The sequence below is a fragment of the Oryctolagus cuniculus genome, chromosome X, assembly GCF_964237555.1.
Source record: "Oryctolagus cuniculus chromosome X, mOryCun1.1, whole genome shotgun sequence".
Lineage (NCBI taxonomy): Eukaryota > Metazoa > Chordata > Mammalia > Lagomorpha > Leporidae > Oryctolagus > Oryctolagus cuniculus.
The window spans coordinates 83430462-83450890 of NC_091453.1; the positions used below are offsets into that span (position 1 = coordinate 83430462).

Here is a 20429-nt window from a genome sequence, read left to right on the forward strand (position 1 = left end):
TGCAAATTGCTACTTTTATAATAATGAAATAGAACCAATAAATGTTACTTTAAAAACATTAAACTGAATGATTGAGCTCATTTTGGAAAATCAAGGGAGGTAAATAGGGTTAAATACCCCTTTCCCTTAGGAGCTGTCCAAGTAAGAAACATGAAATCAGGATCTATTGCCCCTTAGCCAGCGCAGTTACTCACCTAAGGCAAGAGACTAAGTGGCTATTTCACAGAGCTATTTGAAGCAGCAAATGGAAGATCCGCTCCCTCCCTTTCCTAACACTTTAATGAATTAAGTAAATCAGAAAGCCATTTACACCACTCTCAATTATCCAAGGATCTGCTGGGCTCTTTACTTCCTGCTCCCTCCCTCTGGCTTGCGGCCATTTCACGGCTCAGAAACAGTTCTAAAATGGGGGCCAGGGAAAGGGGAAAGAGATGGAATTAATTCAGTCGATTCAGCCTCTCATTAGCAACTCCAATAAAAGGTTTGATAAGTGAGATGGTCACAACTCATGGTTCAAATGAGGGTTCTGGGACTCATGATAATTTCATTTAAGTAAACTTGCCTTCAGAGAAGCACGATTTGCTTGCTGTACACTTTAATGGATTTGAAGCTTGCTATTTTTAAGAAAGTCAGAACTTGTAAGAAGGTGATATTTTTCTCTCCTCACTTTAATTTGCACTTGGAGAAAAAACTCATAAAAACACAAGCACCACACCCTTCAGTGTGGAGAACTGAATCCTCAGTGGAACAGCAGGATCCCAGTGCAAAGTCTGTGGAGAGGAGGGAAGCTGCCTCTCACTGACATGCTCTCTCGAGAGATGCTAGGAGGGAGCATGTTAGGAGGGAGATGTTAGGAGGGAGCTCCTGTGCAAGGGAGCATGCCCTGGCCATGCAATCACCACCAGCGTGATGACTGGCCCAACAGCATTTGTCACAGCTTGACAACGTCACTGTTTCACTGGGTATCTCATAGACTTCTGTCCCTAGGGGAAACCCAGAGACAAAGCAGTATAAGCCCAAGATGCTTATTTCATATCAATGTGCTTATCATCATGTTATCAAACTGACAAAAACAGTGTCAATAAATAACACCGGCAATAGGAGAACAAAGATCAAAACAAAAAAGCAATTTTCTCTTACTTGAAGACAACGATAGCTCCGGGACATGGAGGACAGGCCAAAAGAAAGATCTGCAATTGAAGAAGAAATAAGAATGGTTAGCAAGAGAAATGCTGGACATAGACTACATTATGTGAACAACAACAACAACAACAACAACAACAAAATAACCAGAACTCTAGCACAACTGTAATATAAAACATTAGAGGCAAGCAAGTGGTTTTCCAAAGTACATGTTTGTTTTTGCACATGCATGCATGCATGTGTGTCTATGTGTGCGTGTGTGAGACAAAGAGACAGAAACAGAGACAAAGAGAGAATGACAACACTCAATTTTCCAACGCTTCAGCTTCAGTAAGACACAAGTAGCCAGTCTTAGAAGCTTTGAACCCAGGGCAGGTAAAAACAGATTCTGAGCGTAGAACATGCACACACACATGCCATCTGGTTTGCCTCCCATGGGGGAAGGTGGCTTAATCAATACCCAGCATTGCCAAATTTAGCAAATAAAAACACAGGATGCCAGCTAAATTCAAATTCCAGATAAAAATGAAATATGCTTTAGTATACATACATCCTAGGTATCATATGAAACATACTTACACTAAAACAGCATTCATTTTCTGAAAATCGAATTTAACTGGGCATCCTATATTTTATCTGGCAACCCTACCAAACTGCCACTCCCAGGCTCCAAACGTTCCCTTAGAGTCTTGTTTGTAAGCATGCCTAGGTGGTCTTACTCTTCCATTCTCCTCCCAGGTCAAATGAAACAAAAGATCCTTGTCCTTCTAAGAGACAAATCACTTCCTTGCTATTTGATGTGACCTAGATCTGGGTTACAGCCTTGAACAGCTGCAGCAGTGGCAGTGTGCCCTTTATCCGTGTAGTGGTTCTCAACCATCCATCCAGAAAAATCCCAGGCAAAGCTTGTTAAACATACAAATTCCTGGGTTCCCTCATTAAGAATTCTGATTTCACAAGTCTGGGACATGAGGAATCTGCATGTTTAACAAATGCCCGAGAGATTCAAACACTCCTGGCGGCTTATCGGCTGAATGGTTGACCATGGGCTGAACTACTACAGGGGTCAAAGACATTCAGCAGAACTAAGAATTGACCAAAGAATGAAACTTCCATGTAGAGTTTCTTTACCTACAGTGATTTAATAACATGTGTCCCTATCTTGTTGAGAGCTCTGATGAATACAGACCATCTGCATTGGGGACTTGTTGGCTTTGTCATGTGTGTGCTCTTTAGCATTTTGCTTCTCAATCCTCTCAGAGTCTATAATTATAAGAAAAGTGTACTGTATGGAAAATCACTAAGAAAAGATGCTTGCTTGAAACTTTGCCAAGAGGAGAAGAAAGAAGAATGGAAAAGAGAAAGGACCTTAGAAAGAACAGGGCCAGGAATCCATCACCTGCACGATACCTCATCAAAGAACCTCTCCAAGGAAGCTCCATCAAGAACGTGCCTTTTCCCCTGTGGATCAATTTGATTAAAAGCACAGAGCCAATGAAAATGACAGGTCCACAAGCCTTTACTGACAGCTCTCATACCCAAAAAGTTCTAAAAACTAAACGTTTGGTATTTTTTTTTTCAAAGCTAAACTGGTAGCAAAACATAACTGCAACTGAAGTGGATCTATTTACACTTTATTCCACATAAGTGAATATTTATACATTTTTCATAAAAATAATAATGCATCCGATGGCAGAGTGCTACTCTAGCCTCCACTGGAAGTATATGGAAAACATTTGACATGCAAAAAAAATCAAATTTCTTTAACAGTTCTGACCTTAGTGGTTTTTGATAAGGATTGCAGACCTGGAATTTCAATTATCCAAACATTAATATATCCCCACTCCCCACCACACCCCTCAGGAGCAGTCCAAGAAAGAAAGAAAGCAAGCTGGCATTCTTTACCCCGATCCATCAGCAAAGTTACTCACCTTAGGCATAGGACCAAGTTGGAGGCTGCACACATTACCCAGCAGCAGGCCCATCAAATGCTACACTCAGAAGCTACAGTACATAGGAAGGACACAGGGGCCCCCGGCCACCTCAGGAAGTTCTGCAGTAACGCTGTAGTCAACAAAGTATCACGCCAGAAGCCTTCCTGAGTTTCTGGAATACCCAAGATACTTTCAACATGCTAAATAGAGAAGTAAAAATGTAGCATTGAACCCCAAAGCTAACTCTTACTTTTCTATATCCACAGACAAAATAAGCAGATTCTTGAAGACTGATGTCCCTATAACTCCATATAGCTGGTTCTTATTTTCCCTATACCAGAAGCCCAAGAACCTACTAAAGGGAACAACCAAGTTCACTGTCATTATCCTCCATCAGTCATAGATGGAACTTCTTCTGAGGTAGCTAATCCAGTCTTGATTCTAAATGAGTTTTGCAAGTTACTTTCACATGGTCAAGTCATTCAGCTCAGCACATTGGTCTTCCTCATCTTGCCTACTGATTCCCATTACCAGGATAGAGAATATTTTTTCCAAGCCATCTTCAAACTAGATACAAGTAGAACAGATTTGAAAAAGGACTCCAAATTCATCAGATTCCATTTCCAGTAAATTCATGGCCTCCTTTAACAACCTCATTGATTCATGACATTGAACCTCTCCACTCTGTCTTGCTAGAGTCACCATTAGCCAGTGGAGCCTTGTGAAAATAACACTTCCACTCAGAGGCCCAAAGGCCCCCAGCCTTGTTCTGGCGATCCCTGCTTTCCTCCTTGGTTGGCTTCCAAGCACCTCAAAATTTTGGTAATATTGTCTTAGACTAGCAGGCAGAAAGCTAAACTACCACTTCAGCTAAAAGAGAGTGAGAATAGGGGATACTCAGAAGTGCCAACAAGCAAGGTAGGAAGATTAAGATGGTATGGTGGGGCCAGTGTTGGGGTGTAGTAGGTTAAGCCTCTGCCTGCAACACCAGCATCCCATATGGGTGCCAGTTTATGTACCGGCTGCCCCCCTTCTGATCCAATTCCCTGCTAGTGCACCTGGGAAAGCAGTGGAAGATGGACCAAGTGTTTGGGGCCCTGCACCCACGTGGGACACCCAGAGATGAAACATCTAGTTCCTGACTGCTGGCTTTGGCCTGGCCCAGCCCTGGCAGTTCCCACCATCTGGGGAGTGAATCAGCAAATGGAAGATCTCCCTCTCTATAACTCTGACTTTAAAATAAATAAATAAATAAATCTTAAGGGGAAAAAAAGGATGGCATGGTAAGAAGATGACATTGCATCCCAGCACATCCCAGAACAAATCTGGTGCTTGACACTCATACAGAAATCTTCCCAGCCCAGCACCTGAAGTAAAGGGCATAGACAGCTTCCACTTTTTCATCACCCAGGATGTAGGTAGGGCATGTTATTATAGCCCCATTTTACAGATGAAGAAACCAAGGCCAAAAGGTTCTGAAAGGGCCAGCACTGTGGCATAGTGAGTAAAGCCTCCACCTGCAGTGCCAGCAGCCCATGTGGGCACCAGTTTGAGTCCTGGCTGCTCCTCTTCTGATCCAGCTCTCTGCTGTGGCCTGGGAAAGCAGTAGAAGATGGCCCAAGCCCTTGGGCCCCTGTACCCGCGTGGGAGACCCAGAAGAAGCTCCTGCTCCTGGCTTTGGATCAGCTCAGCTCTGGACATTGTGGCCATCTGGGGAGTGAACCAACAGATGAAAGACCTCTCTCTCTCTGCCTCTCTGTAACTCTTTCAAATAAATAAATAAATCTTTATAAAAAAATTTTCCAAAAAGTTTTCTGATGAAATCCCAGGTCCCCTAACTGCTAGATAAATGGAGTTTCTACCCCAAGCAGCCATGGATAAGGCCTTATGGGGGCTTCTCTCTCCATATGCTAACCCTTCCCTAGACCACACAGGTACACAGGGAGTCATCTCAATGGTCCCACACCTGGGCCACCAGATGGCTCACAAGAACTATTCTCTACAATGTGAGACATCTTAAAAAACAAACCCAAAAGGGCAGCAAATAACATTTACATAGATGAATTTCAGAACCCAAATTCCCCAATGATGGGCTTATTTTGCTCCAAACTGTCTCACGTTCAGCTCCAGTGGGCATTTGTAACCCTTAAATCTTTACAAAACTCGGGATTCTGTGTGGGCGCTGTGGTGCGGCGGGTGAACCTACTACTTGGGATGTCCATATCCTGTATGCAAATGCCAGTTCGATTCTCAGTTATTCCACTTCCAATCCAGCAAAGTACTTGGGCTCTTGTCACTCACATGGGAGACTCAGATGCATTCAGCTCCAGGTCCCTGGCTTCAGCCTGGCCCAGTCCTGGCTCTTACAGGCATTTGTGGAATGCATCAAGCCTTAATACCCCTCTCCCTCTCTCTCTTTCTCTCTCTCTCTCTCTGCCTTTCAAATACATAAATCTTGAAAAAAAAAACAAAAAACTCTGAAATCTTTTTTTAGTATGTTTATTGGCCAGCCATATTTCTTCTTTTATTATGTGACCATCTGTGCACAATATCTATTTTTCAACTTGTGTGTTCTTTTTTCTTTATTGAGTTGTAAGACCTATTTATAGATTAGTAACATTTAATACAGACTGATATTTATCACAAATATTTTTCCAAGGTTGTCACTGTTGTAGTTTGTTGATGTACATAGCTTTAATCTTTATGTAATTATATATGCTAGTGATTTCTTTTATCTGTTTTGTCTTTAATATCAAACTGAACATTTTTTACAACCCTGAGATTATAGTCACCCACTGTTTTCCTACTATTTTCATAATTCTAACATTTAAATTCTCAACACTAAGAAACTGTGCCACTGCTTATCCTATTCAAGCTTCCAGAATGGTCTTTCTCCCTTTCTTCGGTAGCTCTTATTTATCCTTTAGAAGCTAAATCAGGTGTTATTTTCTCCAAGGAACCTGCACTACACTCTAAGGCTGAATGACCATCTTCAGTCCTCCCAAAATTCTCAGTTTACTTCTTTCTGGGAATTTATTATTTTGTCAGGCTAGGAAGATTACAGAGAAACTTTCCTCAAGAATATAAGTCTGCCAGGGCCGGCGCTGTCGCATAGTGGGTAAAGCCACTGGCTACAGTGCCAGCATCCCATATGGGCACCTGTTCGAGTCCCGGCTGCTCCACTTCCAATTCAGCTCCCTGCTATGGCCTAGGAAAGCAGTGGAAGATGGCTCAAGTCCTTGGACCCCTGCACCCACGTGGGAGACCTGGAAGAAGCTCCTGGGTCCTGGCTTCGGATTGGCCCAGCTCCTACCATTGCAGCCATCTGGTGAGTTAATCAGCAGATGGAAGACCACTCTCTCTACACCTCTGCCTCTAACTCTGCCCTTCAAATAAATTCATAAATCTTTTTTTAAAAAACAAAACAAAACAAAAGAACATAAGTCCAGGGCCAGCACTGTGGCGTAGCCGGTAAAGCCACTGCCTGTAGTGCTGGCATCTCATATGGGTGCTACTCCACTTCCAATCCAGCTCCCTGCTAATGGCCTGGGAAAGCATCGGAAGCTGGCCCAAGTTCTTGGGCCCCTGCACTTACATGGGAGACCCAGAAGAAACTCCTGGCTCCTGGCTCCAGATCGGCTCAGATATAGCCAGTGCGGTCATTTGGGGAGTGAAGCAGCAGATGGAAGACTTCTCTCCCTCTCCCTCTCTCTGTCCCTCTCCCTCTTCCTCTCCCTCTCCCTCTCCCTCTCTCCTTCTCTGCCCCTTCTCTTTTCTCTCTCTGCCTTTGCCACTCTGTAACTCTTTCAAACAAATAAATAAATCTTAAAAAATAATATAAGTAAAAGGGAAATAAGAGTGTCTACCAAGTTTTTAAGCTTTAAAATGCAGGACTTGAAAAGCCAGATTGTGGGGCTGGTGCTGTGGCGCAGCAGGTAAAGCCATCGCCTGCAGTGCCAGCATCCCATATGGACACCGGTTCAAGACCCAGCTGCTCCACTTCCGACCCAGCTCTCTGCTATGGCCTGGGAAAGCAGTGGAGGATGGCCCAAGTCCTTGTGTCCCTGTACCTGCATGGGAGACCTGGAGGAGGCTCCTGGCTCCTGGCTTTGGATCAGCTCAGCTCCGGCCACTGCGGCCAATTGGGGAGTGAACCAGCAGATGGAGGCCCTCTCTCTCTCTCCTTCTCTCTCTCTCTCTGCCTCTCCTCCTCTCTCTATGTAACTCTGACTTTCAAGTAAAATAAGTCTTTAAAAAAAAAAAAAACAAAACAAGAAAAGCCAGATTGTAACTTGCTTGAATGATACCTAAAGAAGGAATGGGGCTGACCAAGCTAGACGTGGAATAAGGAAAGTCACATAGGCACATTTTGGTAATGTCCACACCCAAGCAGTGTCCATACCAAGCTACACTGGCAAGCATCCTTAGTAACAGGATGATAACAGGGCCAATAGCATTGCTATACTGTTAAGAGTGCAGGCTTTAAGAGCCAGCGATATGGTACAGCGGGTTATGGCACAGCACGATAAGCAACTGCCTGTAGTGCCGGCATCCCATATGGGTACCTTTTTCAAGTTCCAGCTGCTCTATTTCCTATTCAGATTCTTGCTAATGCATCTGGGAAGGCAGCGGAAGATGGCCCAAGTGCTTGGGCCCCGTCCACCCACATGGGAAACCAGGATGGAGTTCCTGCTCCTGGCTTCAGCCTGGCCTAGCTCTAGCAGTTGTAGCCGTTTGGAGGCTGAACCAGCAGATATGAGACCGACACCTCTCTCTCTCTCTCTCTAACTCTGCCTTTCAAATAAATAAATCCTTAAAAAGAGTACAGGTTTCAGAGTCAAGACAGACTTGGATCCACATGCTGGCTCTGCTACTCACCAGCACTGTGACCTTGGACAAGAGATTAGAGGAATTTTAATCTGTAAAATAGGTATAAAAATAGTACTCATGTCTCAAGGTTCTGGAGAGGATCAAATGTGATAAAGCAAGCAAAGCACTTGGCACAAAGTGCAGCACATAGCTAGCATTCAATACACAGTAGCTAAAATTACTTTGGTTTCAACAGAAAATCCATTCCTACCACATCAGACACAACAGTAACAGCTCATTTAAAACTACTAATTCATTTAACTCCATTTATTCTAATTCCATGCTTGCATAATAACATTCTGATATATTTATTACTTTTTAAATATTTAGTTTATTTGAAAGGAAGAGTGACAGAGAGAAAGGGAGAGACAGAGAGAGAAATCGATCTTCCATACACTGGCTCACTCCCCAAATGGCCACAACAGCTGGGGCTGGGCCAGGCCAAAACCAGGAGTCAGGAGCTTCATCCTGGTCTCCCCTATGGGTGCAGGGGGCCCAAGTGCTTGGCTTATCCTCCACTACCTTCCCAGGCGGATTACCGGGGAACTGAATCAGAAGTAGAACAGCTGGAAACTCAACTCTGGCTCCTGTATGCAATGCTGGAGTTGTAAGCTGAGGCTTAACACCCTGTGCCATATGGTTACCCCCTCTCAGCCTTTTAAATTAAATAATTAATTCTGGTTCATATACATTTTAAAGTTAAGCTTTAAAAGAATAGAAACAGGGGCCAGTGCTGTGGGCGCAGGAAGTTAAAGCCCCGGACTGCAGTGCCAGCATCCCATATGGGCACCAGTTCGAGTCCTGGCTGCTTTACTTTTTTTTTGGGGGGGGGGGGGACAGGCAGAGTGGACAGTGAGAGAGAGAGACAGAGAGAAAGGTCTTCCTTTTGCCGTTGGTTCACCCTCCAATGGCCGCCGCGGCTGGCGCGCTGCGGCCGGCGCACCGCGCTGATCCGATGGCAGGAGTCAGGTACTTCTCCTGGTCTCCCATGTGGGTGCAGGGCCCAAGCACTTGGGCCATCCTCCACTGCACTCCCTGGCCACAGCAGAGAGCTGGCCTGGAAGAGGGGCAACCAGGACAGAATCCGGCGCCCCGACCGGGACTAGAACCTGGTGTGCCGGCGCCGCAAGGCGGAGGATTAGCCTAGTGAGCCACGGCGCCGGCTCTGCTCTACTTCTGATCCAACTCCCTGCTAATGTGCCTGGGAGGGCAACTGAGGATAGCTCAAGTCCTTGGGCCCCTGCACCCAAGTGGGAAACCGAGAGGTAGCTCCAGGCTCCTGGCTTTGGAACAGCTCAGCTCTGGCCTATGTGGGCATTTGGAGAATGAACCAGCAGATACAAGACCTTTCTCTCTTTCTCTCTCTCTTCCTCTCTCCCTTTCTCCCTCTCTCCCTCCCTCCCTCTGTAACTGTCTTTCAAATAAATAAAATAAATCTTTTTTAAAAAAGGATAGGGACAGCAGTGGATATAGCTGGCATTTGGGGACTGAACTAGCAGATAAGAGATCTCTGCTTCTCTTCTATCAGTCTTTCAAATAAACAAAGATATGGTGTTTAAAAAATGGGGCCAGCGCTGTGGCGCAGTGGGTTAAAGCCCTGGCCTGAAGCGCTGGCATCCCATATGGGTGCCGGTTCGAGACCCTGCTGCTCCACTTCTGAACCAGCTCTCTGCCATTGCCTGGGAAAGCAGTAGAAGATGGCCCAAGTCCTTGGGCCCCTGCACCCATGTGAGAGACCTGGAAGAAGCTCCTGACTCCTGGCTTTGGATCAGCGCAACTCCGCCCATTGCAGCCAAATTGGGAGTGAACCATCAGATGGAAGGCCTCTCTCTCTCCCTTTCTCTCCTCTCTCTAACTCTGACTTTCAAATAAATAAATAAACCTTTATAAAAATGTTTTATACAATTATATCTGTTTATTTACTTGTTTTTAAGCTTTATTTACTTGTTTGTTTGAAAGGCAGAGATATAGAGAGACAGAGGGCGAGACAGAGAGAGAGACATTTCCATCCATTGCTTCACTCCCCAAACAGCTGCAATGGACGTAGTTGGGCCAGGCCAAAGCCAGGAACCCAGAACTCCATACAGGTGTGGCAGGGGCCCAAGTACTTAGGTCAGCATCTACTGTTCCCAGGTGCATTAGCAGGGAACTAGATTGGAGGCAGAGCAGCCAGGACTCCAATCAGTGCTGCAATATGAGATGCTGGCATCGCAGGCGGTGGCTTAACCCACTGCACCACAATGCTGGCCCCAGTATTCTGACATATTTATTATTCAGCTTCACTTGTCCAGCAACTGCCTACAGGGAGTGAGCACTTAACCATTTATGCTCAGTTTCCTCCTCTAATGAGTGTGGATTACAACCGCACTATCTCTGGACAGACTAGAGGATTGAATGCTTGCAGTACTTAAATTTAGTGCATGGTGCGCTGCAAGGAATAAAAACAGTATGAGCTATTTGTAGCATTATCCTGATTGGCTGCCCTTTCTCTTCTCTTGTCACTGCAAATTCTAAGCTGATAGCAAGTTTCAGTTCTTCCATAAAGTCTTCTCTAATAACTCGAGACGATGCCCACCTCTCTTTGCAGAATGCGTTGCAATCTTAGATCCTATTTAATTTGGGACATTAAATGGTTCTCTGTTGTACATAGTGTTGTAGTAGGTTGAGAGCTAGGATCTGCGTCAGTTGTTCCTTCCTGATAAACCTTGAATTACCACTGGTGAGTAATAGAATAAAATTCAAAGTCTTTCCAGAGGTAATTAAGTAACCAAGGCCCTCAACAATGTGGCCCCAGATGCCTTGCCAGTCTGTCCTCCACCATGCCTTCGCTTTCACCCTGAACCTCAGTTTCTATATGTAAAAGCTAAGTATCCTCCAGTATCACACCCTCAAATGCTATTTCTATGCAAGTACCAATGCCTTCCAGAAATTTCCATCCTGATGTCCACAAGCCCCTCCGATCTAACAGGCCTAAATTTGAACTTGTATTTTTCTTTCCCTAACTTCATCCTTGTTTATTGCTCCTCAAAAAAGAAGAAATGGCAAAGAAGAGACGGCTCTTCCATGTAGTAGATAGAATTCTAACAGAAAAAGACAGAAGCGATGGAAGAAACACTGAAGCAGTAACTGTTGCAGCCCAGAACCACTGATAGATGCAAGGATGAGTAATGAAAGGATTAGCATTTTTTCACACAATCTACTCGTTAACTAGAAGGGGAAAAATTCATTTTACAGTGGATAAACCTGGCGGATACCACCTTAACCAAGCAATCAAGGTCAGCATCACCAGGAATACGACTATCATCAATTGAATCATGACAAAAAACAACAGAGAAGCTAAAATTGGGGGTACTCTACACAGCAACTGACCAGCACTCTTCAAAATTGCAAAGGTCACAAAGGACAAAGACTGAAAGACTGTCACAGGTGAGAGGGAATAAAGGAAACAGAACAAGTCAAAGCAACATGGGCTCTTGGACTGGATGCTGGACAAAGAGTATTAGTAAAAACACTGGTGAAACCTGAACAAGTCAATAATTAAGAGTATTGCGCCAAAACTCAGACAAGGGCTCTTCCAAAAAGTTCATGGAAAATGTGCATTAGTAAAAAAATGCATGGGTTCCAAAAATTTGTCACCCAAACAAAAATGTATTCTTAATTCCACTTTCCATGAACTTTCTGAAGTCCTCTCCAAGTTCCGATAATTGCAGCATAATAGTGGAAGATGTTAACACGAAGGGGCAGTGACTGAAAGGTGTGCTGGAGCTCCCTGTACTGATTTCACATGTCCTGTAAGTCAAATACCATTTCAAAATACAAAGTTCAAAACAGCTGCTGGTAGCCGATTAATTAGCTTATCATCAAACCTCAGAACTCCCGTTCATTTCGCCCTTTCTCAGCCCCTGCTTTGCAGTCAGTCCCCAAGTCCCGTCATCTGTCACTTCCATCTTTTCAAGGTTTTCTCACATCTCTCTTTCGCCATCTTTCCCTGCAAAGTCCCCATCATTTTCTTAAACCACTAAAGCACTGTGCTAGTTGACCTTCAGGTCTCCAATGTCTCTCCTTCTTTCCTCTGGTTCACACAGTCTCATCAGGTTCCCAGCCTTAAAATAGCACCCCTATCATGTTACACTCCTCTTCCAAAACTTCAAATGATACAGTCACCCCGTGGTTATCAGAAGGCCAGCTGACAGGCTGATTCGCACATTCACTGCGGGTGGGCACGGGGTCTTGCCGTCGGGATGCTGTTTGAGACCCTGGGGCCCACACTGGAGTGCCTGACTTTTTGACGTCTGGCTCCCCCTCCTTCTCTGAACCCACCTTCCTGCCACTGCAGACTCTGGGAGTCCATGCCACCCACGTGGGAGACCTGGACTGAGTTCTCAGCTCCTGGTTTTGGCTTGGCCCAGTCCCAGTCATTGTGGGGACATCTGGGGAGTGAACCGTGGATGAGAGCTCTATCTGTCTTGTCTATATCTGTGTCCCTCTTTTTCTCTGTATGCCAAATAAATGAATACATGGATGAAGTTTAAATTCACATGGAAATGCAAGGGACCCAAAATAACCAAGACAACCTTGATGAGAAGAAGCAGCAGCAGGAGGACTGACACTGCCTGATTTCAAAACTTCCCACAAAGGAGGCAGCCATTTGGCCTGCTGCTAAGATGCCTGTCAAGAGGGCCATGGCCACACCAGAGTCCCTGGGTTTGATTCCTGCCTCCAGCTCTCTGCTAACGCAGTCCCTGGAAGGCAGTGCTGATGGCTCAAGTCCTTGGGCTGCTGCCTCCCACCTGGGAGAACTGAATGGAATCCCAGCTCCCGGCTCCCAGCTTCAGCCCCAGCCCCGTCTCAACCATTGTGGGCATTTAGGGACTGAATCAACAGACAGAAGATCTCTGTATCTCTCTCTCTGTCTCTCTTTGTCACTGAAATAATTTTTTAATCTAAAAAAGAAAATCTACGCCTATCCAAAAATGTATACATACATTTTTATAGCACTATATTCACAATGGTCAAAAGGATGAACAATCTAAATGTTCATTAGTGCACTTATACATAAAATGGCATTCCATCTATGCAGTGCGATTTGGCCATACAAAGTACTGATACTAGCTACAATGTGAATGAATCTTAAACCATGATACTAAGTGGGAAAAAAGCCAGTCAAAATATGAAACATATTATAATGACTCTACATGCAAAGTCCAGGACAGGCAAATCCATAAAGATGGAAAAGTACAATAGCCATTCCTCAGGGCTGGGGTGAGGAGGAGGGGCAGGTAGGGATGATAGTGAAATGTTACGGAGCTTCTTTTGGAGGTAATGAAAATGTCTACAACCGACTGTGGTGATGGCTACACATACCTGTGAGTCCATCAAAAACCATTCAATTACACACTTTCAATGAGTGCACTGGATCACACAGGAACTATACCTCAACAAACCCCATAGACTTCAAATAGCTCCACACTGCTGGTGAATGAAGCCCATCCTTTTTAATTTGGCACTCAAATCCCTCTGTCTCCCATCACCATGGACACCCAACCAGCAGCATCTCCCACTATTTCCTTTCAGGGGAATGCCCCTTCCTAGGCAAACCCTCCCCCATTCTTCAACCCTTACACTGTAGGCTCTCAAAACTTATTTACTGAGAAAATGAAGGTGAGTAGTTCTCCCACACAATAGCTGCCACGACCAGAGGATAATCCTTCCAAAGCCATAACTGTCCTTCTTTCTCCTCTTCGTAGTCATGGCAGCAGCTCAGGGTTTCCATCCCCTTCCTAAGTCCCTAAGAAGTGTGCCAAACTGCTACTGCTTGCTTCTCCCAAAATCCTTTGCTTGATGAAGAAAAGATTGACCTTATGTCACGCCAGGGCCGCCGAGTACAGTTGTGTAGGTTGTGCACTGCACAACCCTAGTGGCGCCATTCAATTATAGTCTATGTGAATGGCACCCTCTCCTAGGGTTGTGCAGTGCATAGCCGTTCGTGGCAGCCCCGACTGGAAGCATCCCTAGAATCTGGGAACAAAGCCAAAAAGAAAACTCAGTGAGAGAATCACTGTAATTATACTGCTGTTGAAAAGAAGGCAATTTCCAAATATTATCAAGATTAGAAAATAGACATATCCAAGAGAAAAATGTTATTGATGCAGCTCCTACAATGCAGAGAGAAAAGGACACATATCATGCTCACACTACAGAGGTGTGATGGGCAAGCAAAAAGAGACAATTCTCTGTGGCCTACAAAGCCTACATTTTTTTTTCTCCTGAGACCCTTCAATACCATTAGGCTCAGATTTCAGGTTATCAAACAAGCCCTGTTTAATTTAGCTCCAGGAGCCTTGATATCAGAAAGGGTTGACAGACCCAAGTGTTCTCTCTACACAAGTGTTCTCTCTCTCATTGATCCGTTCACCAGCCTTGTGGTTTAATCAATAAGTCTTTTTTTTTTTTTTTAGCTTGGAGAGTTTGACTCAGTCTATTAAAGACACACGTACCTAGGTGAGCTCATAAAAACCAGGCTTTAAGCTCACAAAGCAAGTTGCAGAGTTAGAGCCCGTGTCAACCCCAGTGAGGCACAGTTACCATCAAGCTGAGCCACGGCAGCCAGCTAGCTAATCCCCCCCACTCCCTACCACTTCTCATCTACAAACAGCAATGCACGATTCCCCTGAATGGACGGCCACAGCGGGCTGGGGAGGCTGGCTGTGACGACAGCAAGCTGGTGGTAGAGGACAAATATGCCAGACGCTGGGTTGGTGTCTTTTTCTTTTCTCTATTTTTCTGAGATATAAAAGTAAGATTAACATTAGAGTATCAGAGTCAAAGACCTCCAGCCAGAGCAGCATGGAGGGAAGAGAAAACCTGAAGGGGCTAGTGGTAGTGTTGTTTTTAAGTCCAATTTTGCTGGGTTGGTTTCTTCGTTTTCTCCCTGCTCTAGTTCAGCACGGCCTCTCACTTATTCATGGGGATTGGTTATTATTCATGGGGGACTGGTTATTATTCATGCGGAGTTGGTTATTATTCATGAGGGATTCGTTATTACTCCTGGGGGATTGGTTCCAGGACACCCTCCCCCCGGATAGCACTCCACAGATGCTTAGGTCCCTTATACTTTGTGTACAGCCTATGCACATCCTCCTGTGTACTTTAAATCATGTCTAGCCTATCTATTATACGTAATACAACATAACAGTTGTTACGCCACATTGCTCAGAGAATAAGGAAGAAGAGAAAGGAAGGGATGCAGTGAGCACAAAGAGCTTTGACCCTTTGGGAAGCCATGGGAGTCCTCCTCCTCTGACCTATTTGAAAGAGGATCATGCTGTTGCCTTGACCTCAATCCCAGGAAACTATTTAGAACAGGATGACCTGCTTGCCTTGAAACTCTTCAAGAAAACTCAGAAGTAACAGAGCCTTGGCCAACCTGTAGGAGGGATGGGTAATATTCAGTTCCCTGCCGTTATGTTAAGGTCACAACCACACGGTGCAGCTCACGTCTTCCGAGCTCTGCCATCAGTGAATTACATGACTGTGGTCAAAGCCGAGATCTTGGCGGTAAGGGCAGGGTGGGATACTTGTATTTTTTTAAAGGAAGGGGTTTTTAATACTTCTTGAAGCTTCTGTTTTCTTGCCTTTTAAAATGAGATTAAAAATAGCTACCACTTGCTGTGCTGCTAAAGGTATAAATGAGAAGATACTAAAAGGTGCACCCACTGCCTGCATTGGTTTGTTCTTGCCTCTGTATGCAACAGTAATGACAGCTCACATCAGGCCTCTTTAACTTGGCAAGCTTTATGAGTCCTGTCTTCTAGACAGGGAAAACCGAGGTACACAAAAGTTGATCAGGGCCGGTGTTGTGGTGAAGTAAGTTAAGCCGCCTCCTGCAGTGCCAGCATCCCATATGGGCGCCGGTTCAAGTCCTGGCTGTTCCACTTCCGATCCAACTCCCTGCTAATGCACCTGGAAAGCAGCAGAAGATGGCTTACGTGCTTGGGCCCCTGCATCCACATGGGAGACCTGGATGTAGCTCCTGGCTCCGGCCTAGCCCAGCCCTGACTATTGCAGCCACCTGGAGAGTGAAGCAGCAGATGGAAGACCACTCTCCCTCTCTCGGTAACTCTATTTGAAAGGCAGAGTTACAGAGCAAGAGAGGGAGACACACATACACATACACACACATACAAAGGGAGGGAGGGAGAGGGAAAGAGAGAGTGAGAGGGGGAGAGGGGGAGGGGAGAGGGGGAGAGGGAGAGGGGGAGAGTGGGAGGGGAGAGGGTGAGAGAGAGGGAGAGACAGGGAGAGTGAGGGAGAGAAAGGAGAGAGAAGAGAGAGAAGGCTTCCATCTGCTGGTTCACTCCCCAAATGGCCACAACACATGGGGCTGAGTTAGGCTGAAGCCAGGAGCCAGGAGCTTCTTCTGGGTCTCCCACATGGGTGCAGGGGTCCAAGCACTTGGGCCGTCTTCTACTGCTTTCCCAGACACATTAACAGGGAGCTGGATCGAAAGTGGAGCAGTCAGTGCTCAAACTCTTGCCCATAGGGGATACTGGCATTGCAGGTGGTAGCTTAACCTGCTTTACCACAGTGCCAACCCCTAAAATAAAAATCTTAAAAAAAAAAGAAAAGAAAAAGAAAAGCTGACTGTATTTCTCTTACCTGTCTCAAATAGCCCAGAAATCAGCTGTTTGACTTTGCTGTAAAAACTCAGTGGTTCTATAGAACCACCCAGGCAATCTATTTGAAAACACACACCAGGGCAGGCACCGTGGTGCACTAGGTTAATCCTCCACCTGTGGCGCTGGCATCCCATATGGGCGCCGGTTCTAGTCCCGGTTGCTCCTCTTCCAGTCCAGCTCTCTGCTGTGGCCTGGGAAGGCAGTGGAGGATGGCCCAAGTGCTTGGACCCCTGCACCCGCATGGGAGACCAGGAGAAGCACCTGGCTCCTGGCTTGGGATCAGTGCAGCTCTGGCCGTTGGAGCCATTTGGGGAGTCAACCAATGGAAGGAAGACCTTTCTCTCTCTCTCTCACTGTCTATAACTCTGCCTGTCAAATAAATAAATAAAATCATTGAAAAAGAAAACACATTTCTTGGGTACATTCTTCAAGATGCTTATGCACTTGGTTAGGCGTGGATGTCCAAATTTCAAAATATCCTAGGTGATTTTAATGGACAGCTAGGCTTGCAAATCATCAGTCTAGCCACTGCATAATATACCCAAGCACTCGTATCCTTAAAGAAAGTGATCTTGATCACTAGTTTTAAAAACCTTAAGGCAGTATGTCCCCCTCAAAGAAAGGCAAGCCAAAGAAGTCTGGAACCAAGACAAGAAGTTGTGAACACAAAGAGATGAGTCTTCTGTGGTTTGGAACTAAAGGAAGAAGTGAAGCAAAAGTAGAGAGATCTAAAAGCAAACACTGAAAAATGGAAAGGAGCGAACAAAGGCATCCCATCTGAGAAAGTTCCCGAACATTAGCACATCAAACTCCTGATCGCATTTCCCAAACTGGGTAACTGGACCTGGATCCCATCAGCCCCCAATACATACACACACACACACACACACACACACACACTGAAAGCAATCCCAAATTAGTAAATTCAACCCTTAAAAACCTGCTTCGTTTTTCTTAATCAAACTTCTGAACAAAAGGAGTATATCTGCCTTTGCAGAAATTACAAGCCAATTTTTTATTTTTCTGCCAAGTCCACTCTCTCTCTCTTCCCTACATATACCTGACCCAATTGCGAAGCAGAATAACAATGAAACATGAAATCCACATGTGCTTGGATTTTTAAAATGGGTTCTTTCCTCTGTCTGTGCTCTGACCCTGGAGCTTGGGTTTTGTTCCCAACCAGGGAAGCACTGTGATGCATGAAAGGGCTGGAGAAGCTGCAGACTGAACGCCATGGAGTTGGCCTTTTGTTCTCTTCTTCAGGCAGGGGCTATTCTAGAAAGCAGACATCAAAAGGCAAAGTGAGCAGCAACGAGCTGAAACTGGACAAAATGTGATGAGGCATAAATGGGACAAAAAGAAAGGCAAAAGGGCCTTTTGGTACCAAACAGGGCCCTTTTCTGAAAACTGCCACAAATGACAGCACTTTCCACATTTAGTTCGCTCCGGGAAGCTTTGCATCGTACCTAATGCCATAACACACTCCGCCGCATGTTATGAGAAGAATTGAGACAGGTGCCAATGGTCCAAGGTTTCGCGGGTTAGCAGTCACGAAGGGGAAAGGAAATGCACAACTCCAAAAAGTGTCCCTCTAGACTCAGGCTGTTCCCTCAGCTCAGCCACGGAGAGCTCATTCAGAGTGACATCCGAGAAGCAGCATGCAGGCAAGTCTGTGGTGCAACGAACCATCCGGGTGCTGGGACAAAGACATACATCCTTCTTGTCTTAAAGGGGTGCACTTAAAGGGGTGCATTCCTTTTTTATTCATCATACTACTGGCCAAGCAGCCTCTGGGAACTTTGGCTGGCCAGGTGGAAGGATGTTTGGCTCTCACAACCTTTGGGGCTTACAGTCTTTTTAATTAGCCACCTGCTGGCTGTTCTCCTCACCACAGAGAGGAAAAAATAACCAGCCCGCCGGGGATTCCTGGAGTGTGTCCTCTGGAAGCCAAGCGGAGGGAACTCTGCTGTCCTCTCTGCAAGCCAGACCCACCACCGGAACCCAACCTTATCAGGCGGTTCCCTGCTCACGTCTGCAAAAGCACTGCCTGTCCTTCTTCCTCAGGGGTCTACGGACTTCCGCTCCGTGGCTCGGACTTCCTCCTTCATGTCATTGACCTGTACTAAGGGGATCCATCAGGCTGTGTGTCCTTTCATCCTTTCTTACGACAAATTCTATCCTGAGCAGGAGACACACCCAAGAGCCACAATGAGAAGGCAGTAACACTAGGCAACAGGTACTCAGCATGTAAATTGAACATCCCTTATCCAGAATGCTTGGAGCCAGAAGTGTTTCAGATTTTGGACCACCTGAGCAGCCCCTAATACACAAATCTGAAATCCAAAATACTCCAAAATCCAAAACTTTTGGAGTATCATGATACACAGAAAGTTTCACATTCCAGAACATTCTGGAATTTCAGACTAGAGATGCTCTAGCTGTATCAAGTAATCTTGGCGAACTGAGACAAGACCCCCAAGACAATGCCCTAAAGGCTCCTCCTAGCTCTACAGGAACATCATGAATAACAAGCCCCATACTTACCAATTAAATGCTAAGTGGTACAGCAAGTTCTAAGTGGTATGATCATTACACTAGCCGAGTGATTCCACCAAATCACATAATCAAGAAATACCCACCATTCTACCTTCTCTACAGATGGGGGGTCCTAGAATTGTGAAAAGCCATCTGCCACATGGAAATTCTGTAAGCAGTGCCGTGGCTAAGGTGGGCTTCCTTAGCCCTCGTCCAGGCCTAGCATTAAGTGAGCCAGACCTTAACTACGGAAGGCACTTTCTGCATTACTCTGCTGCTTCCCCGCTATATCCCCAGGAGTAACTCTGGCCAAGTGATCTGAGACTGTCGCAAACACCCCTGAAGGATAAATTGTCTCGACATAGTCAGAATTATTTATTGAAACACACACCTCTGAAGAAAACACAATGACCTACAAGTCAGAAGGCCCAAGTTCTAATCCAAGAACAGCTACAAACTGAAGTATACACTTGAGCAAAAAAAGAAAAGTGCTCTTTCTGAATCTCAGAGCCTGAATCTCCGGAAGAGGGCTGGACCAGGTGGGGCATTCTTGGTGTGGTTTACCAGCTCAGGGGTGTGTATCATCAGACAACAGAGTGAGTAATTTATTATGAATTCAAGTGCTGAAGTATGTAATCATGTGTATGGTATTATCCTTATGATACCTCATACTTCCTCACTTGTATTCCTCTCTGTTGCTTGAGCCAGAGGGAAGAGCCTTCAATTACAGATACAGTGGTTGGAAATGAAGCACAACTCGAGTGCTATCTTATCGATGGAGTCCTCAGCTTAGTCTGTGGAGCATGAGAAGCCCACCCATCATGTGTACAGCACCTATTTAAAAATCGAGAACCCCTGGGTTCGATCGTTCATTTACCTGCCATGTAGTTATTAAGAACCTTCTATCTGGGGGCTTGTGCTGTGGCATAGTGGGCTAAGCCTCTGGAGGGCCTGGGGTGCCAGCATCCCATATGGGCACCGGTTCAAATCCTGGCTGCTCTACTTCTGATCCAGCTCCCTGCTATGGCCAGGGAAAGCAGTAGAAGATGGCCCAAGTGCTTGGGCACCTGTGTGTGAGACCCAGAAGAAGCTCCTGGCTCCTGGCTTCAGATCAGGCCAGTTCTGGCCATTGCAGCCATTTGGGGAGTGAACCAGCAGATGGAAGACTTTTCTCTGTCTCTCCCTCTCACTTCAACTCTGTGGCCTCTCAAAAATAAAAAAAAAAATTATCTGCGAGACCAGTGCTGGGGTACCACAGCAAGGAGTACAC

At 45.5% G+C, this 20429-nt stretch overlaps 1 protein-coding gene and 1 non-coding gene across 11 annotated transcripts in view; both read right to left on the minus strand.

Moving 5' to 3' along the window:
- Nucleotides 1–20429, minus strand: part of TMEM164 (transmembrane protein 164) — a 168428-nt gene that overhangs the window by 99679 nt on the left and 48320 nt on the right. For 9 of the 10 annotated variants that reach the window (XM_070066411.1, XM_070066408.1, XM_070066413.1 and 6 more), the window contains one exon: nucleotides 1141–1190. In XM_070066411.1, coding sequence (XP_069922512.1) covers nucleotides 1141–1190 — 50 coding nt within the window. Of the gene's footprint in view, nucleotides 1–1140; nucleotides 1191–2553; nucleotides 9322–20429 lie in introns of those variants that run through there. The other variant, XM_070066409.1, reaches the window with a different exon arrangement.
- MIR652 (microRNA mir-652) lies at nucleotides 13853–13915 on the minus strand. Its single transcript, NR_162689.1, has one exon. It is a non-coding gene; the product is annotated as a microRNA mir-652 (primary transcript).